This window comes from Malurus melanocephalus, unplaced genomic scaffold (assembly GCF_030028575.1).
Source record: "Malurus melanocephalus ecotype Western Australia unplaced genomic scaffold, MMel_1.1 scaffold_484, whole genome shotgun sequence".
Taxonomy (NCBI): Eukaryota; Metazoa; Chordata; class Aves; order Passeriformes; family Maluridae; genus Malurus; species Malurus melanocephalus.
Window position 1 is genome coordinate 500,724 of NW_026623716.1, and position 2,468 is coordinate 503,191.

At 40.6% G+C, this 2,468-nt stretch overlaps 1 protein-coding gene across 1 annotated transcript in view; it reads left to right on the forward strand.

Moving 5' to 3' along the window:
- DDHD1 (DDHD domain containing 1) overlaps positions 1-2,468 on the forward strand; it is a gene marked incomplete at its 3' end in the record, with an annotated part of 41,791 nt that overhangs the window by 24,990 nt on the left and 14,333 nt on the right. Inside the window, exons 4-5 of the mRNA XM_057380957.1 lie at positions 33-139; positions 404-510. Coding sequence (XP_057236940.1) covers positions 33-139; positions 404-510 — 214 coding nt within the window. The remainder of the gene's footprint in view (positions 1-32; positions 140-403; positions 511-2,468) is intronic.

Sequence of the window (2,468 nt, forward strand, 5' to 3'; positions counted from 1 at the left end):
AGAGCAGGAATGTGTTCCTTTGTTTTTTGTAGGATGAGAGATACTGCAAGGAAAGTGGAAGAAAAATATTTTTCCAATCTCGCGACGCACGTGGAATTCCTTCCAGTGGAGTGGAGATCAAAGCTGACCCTCGATGGAGGTACAGCACTCGGTTATTTTGCAGTTCCAGCAGCTGCACTCTCAAAATTCACCCCAAAATTTTCATCTGTGAGCTCTGCTTGTGCCTTGCTTGGATTTTGGTTTGGCTTTGTTGGCAAAACTTTGAAAATTCCCATCCCAGGCTGGGTTGGGTGGGGTTTGGAGCACCCTGGGGTGGTGAAAGGTGTCAGGGGCTGGAATGTCTGTGATTCTATTTTATCATCCTCTGGGTGTAACTCAAGCCTCTTTTTTTGTATTTTTCCAGACACTGTGGATTCCATAACTCCAGATAAAGTGCGGGGTTTGCGGGATATGCTCAACAGCAGCGCCATGGACATCATGTACTACACCAGCCCTCTGTACAGGGATGAAGTAAGTGTGGGAAGCATTTTTATGGAAGTTTTTACTGCAGCAGGGCYTAGAGATCAAAATATTCTGGGCTTKGGAATGTCAGGAAAAGTCTCCTTCGAGGAAAACCTGTTAAAATGTTGTGGGTATGTCACGGTCACCTGTAGGAGTCAAATTTTTAAGACTGAGAGAGGAAGAAAGAGAGTAAAAATTCCAATTCATGTGATTTATTTAGAGTAGAAATGTCTGTCTAAGAAAAACAGCTTAGAAACAGAAAGGGTTTTAACAGCATTCTTTTTACATTTCTGTAATGTAATTTTTTACATTACAATTTACATATTTAGAGCAATGGGAGTCTGTAGAGCTGAGATTCTTTTTGCCTCTGACAAAAATCCACGGACATTTTCCCTTCATTTCTGCCAATTCTGAGGACAGATGGGATGGCAGCTCCTTCAAATGCCTTTGTGTGCACTTGCCTTGCAGGGAAATCAAAATGATCCCATTATTCAGTTTATTGGGGGATTGTTGGTATCCTGGGTGCTCCCATCCTTCCTTGTCCCATCTGCTGAGTGACCCCATTAATCAGAGGAGAAAAATCATAAATATGGTAATAAATGGTAGTGGCCTGTGAAAATGATAAGCCTTGAATAAATTATAATAGCCTGAATAAATGAAAACAACCAGAATAAATGATAATAACATGAATAAATTATAACAACCAGAATAAATGATAATAATGTGAATAAATGACAATAACCTGAGTAAATTATAACAACCAGAATAAATGATAATAATGTGAATAAATGACAATAATCTGAATAAATTATAACAACCAGAATAAATGATAATAACGTGAATAAATTATAACAACCTGAAAAAAATGATAATAACCAGAATAAATGATAATCTGAATAAATGAAGTAGCCTGTAAAACAAGCACAGTGCTTCACCCCAGTAACACCCCTTGTGTATCACACTGGAAAATCCCTGTGGGGCTGTTTTAGGATGAATTTCTGTAGGAACTGTAGGGTTTTTTCAGTGTTGGCTGTGTCATGAATGGAGCAGTGTTAATCCTTTTGCAGCCCTGGTACCCTGAGCAGGATTAGATTGGGGCARGGTGAGACTCTCAAAGCTCACCTGGGGATTTGATCCCACCTTTCAGTCAGATGAAGGGTGTTTAAATCCTTCAGACTGGCAGCATGATTTTAAAACTGAAATCTGTCCCTCTCCTCCTGCTCTGTAATGCAGAATTCATTGATCAGGGCTCCCCACTGTGGCTCAGGTTTCCCTGTCTCTTGTGTGCCTGAAGCYAATGTGAACTTTGGTGGCAAGCAATAAAAACTTCAAAAAATATATCCTTAAACTGCATKAGAGGTTTGGCATGTCTGTGGGCATCTGATGGGAAGTGGATTAGGGAGTAAAGTTCAGCTCTGCAGGCCAGCAGTGCATGAAAATTTAATTCATTGCTCAGCAGAACTGCAGTTTGACAGGTTTATCATTGTCCCTGGGTGTGAAAATTGACATAAAATGAGTGTGCTTGGATCTGATTGCAAAAYACCGAGTTGTTTCTTTCATCAGATGAATTTCCTTGAAATTTCCTTTCCAATTTCCTTTGCAACAATGCACACAGGTTGCTCCTTTTTATCCCATTTTATTTGCTGTGCCCTAACTCTGCAGAGTTAACACAGCAGTGTCAAGTGGAGCATTTTTCTGGAGGGTTTTCCCCTCTTCATTGAATTTTTCTTGTGGTACTTGGCTTGTTCCAGTTCAGGGATGATCCTKGTCTTGGAGCACACGGAATTCCTGTTCCTGTTCCTGCTCTGTCACCCCAACACCATTCTTTGTGTATTCTGGGCACTTCCAGTGCTTTCCATCCAGAAATCCTCAAAGGATCTAAAAAGGAGATTATTGAACTTTCCTTTGCCTCTGGGAAATAAATTGAGGAATGTGAAGAGCTTGGGCTGGAGAGTGAAGCTGCTGTT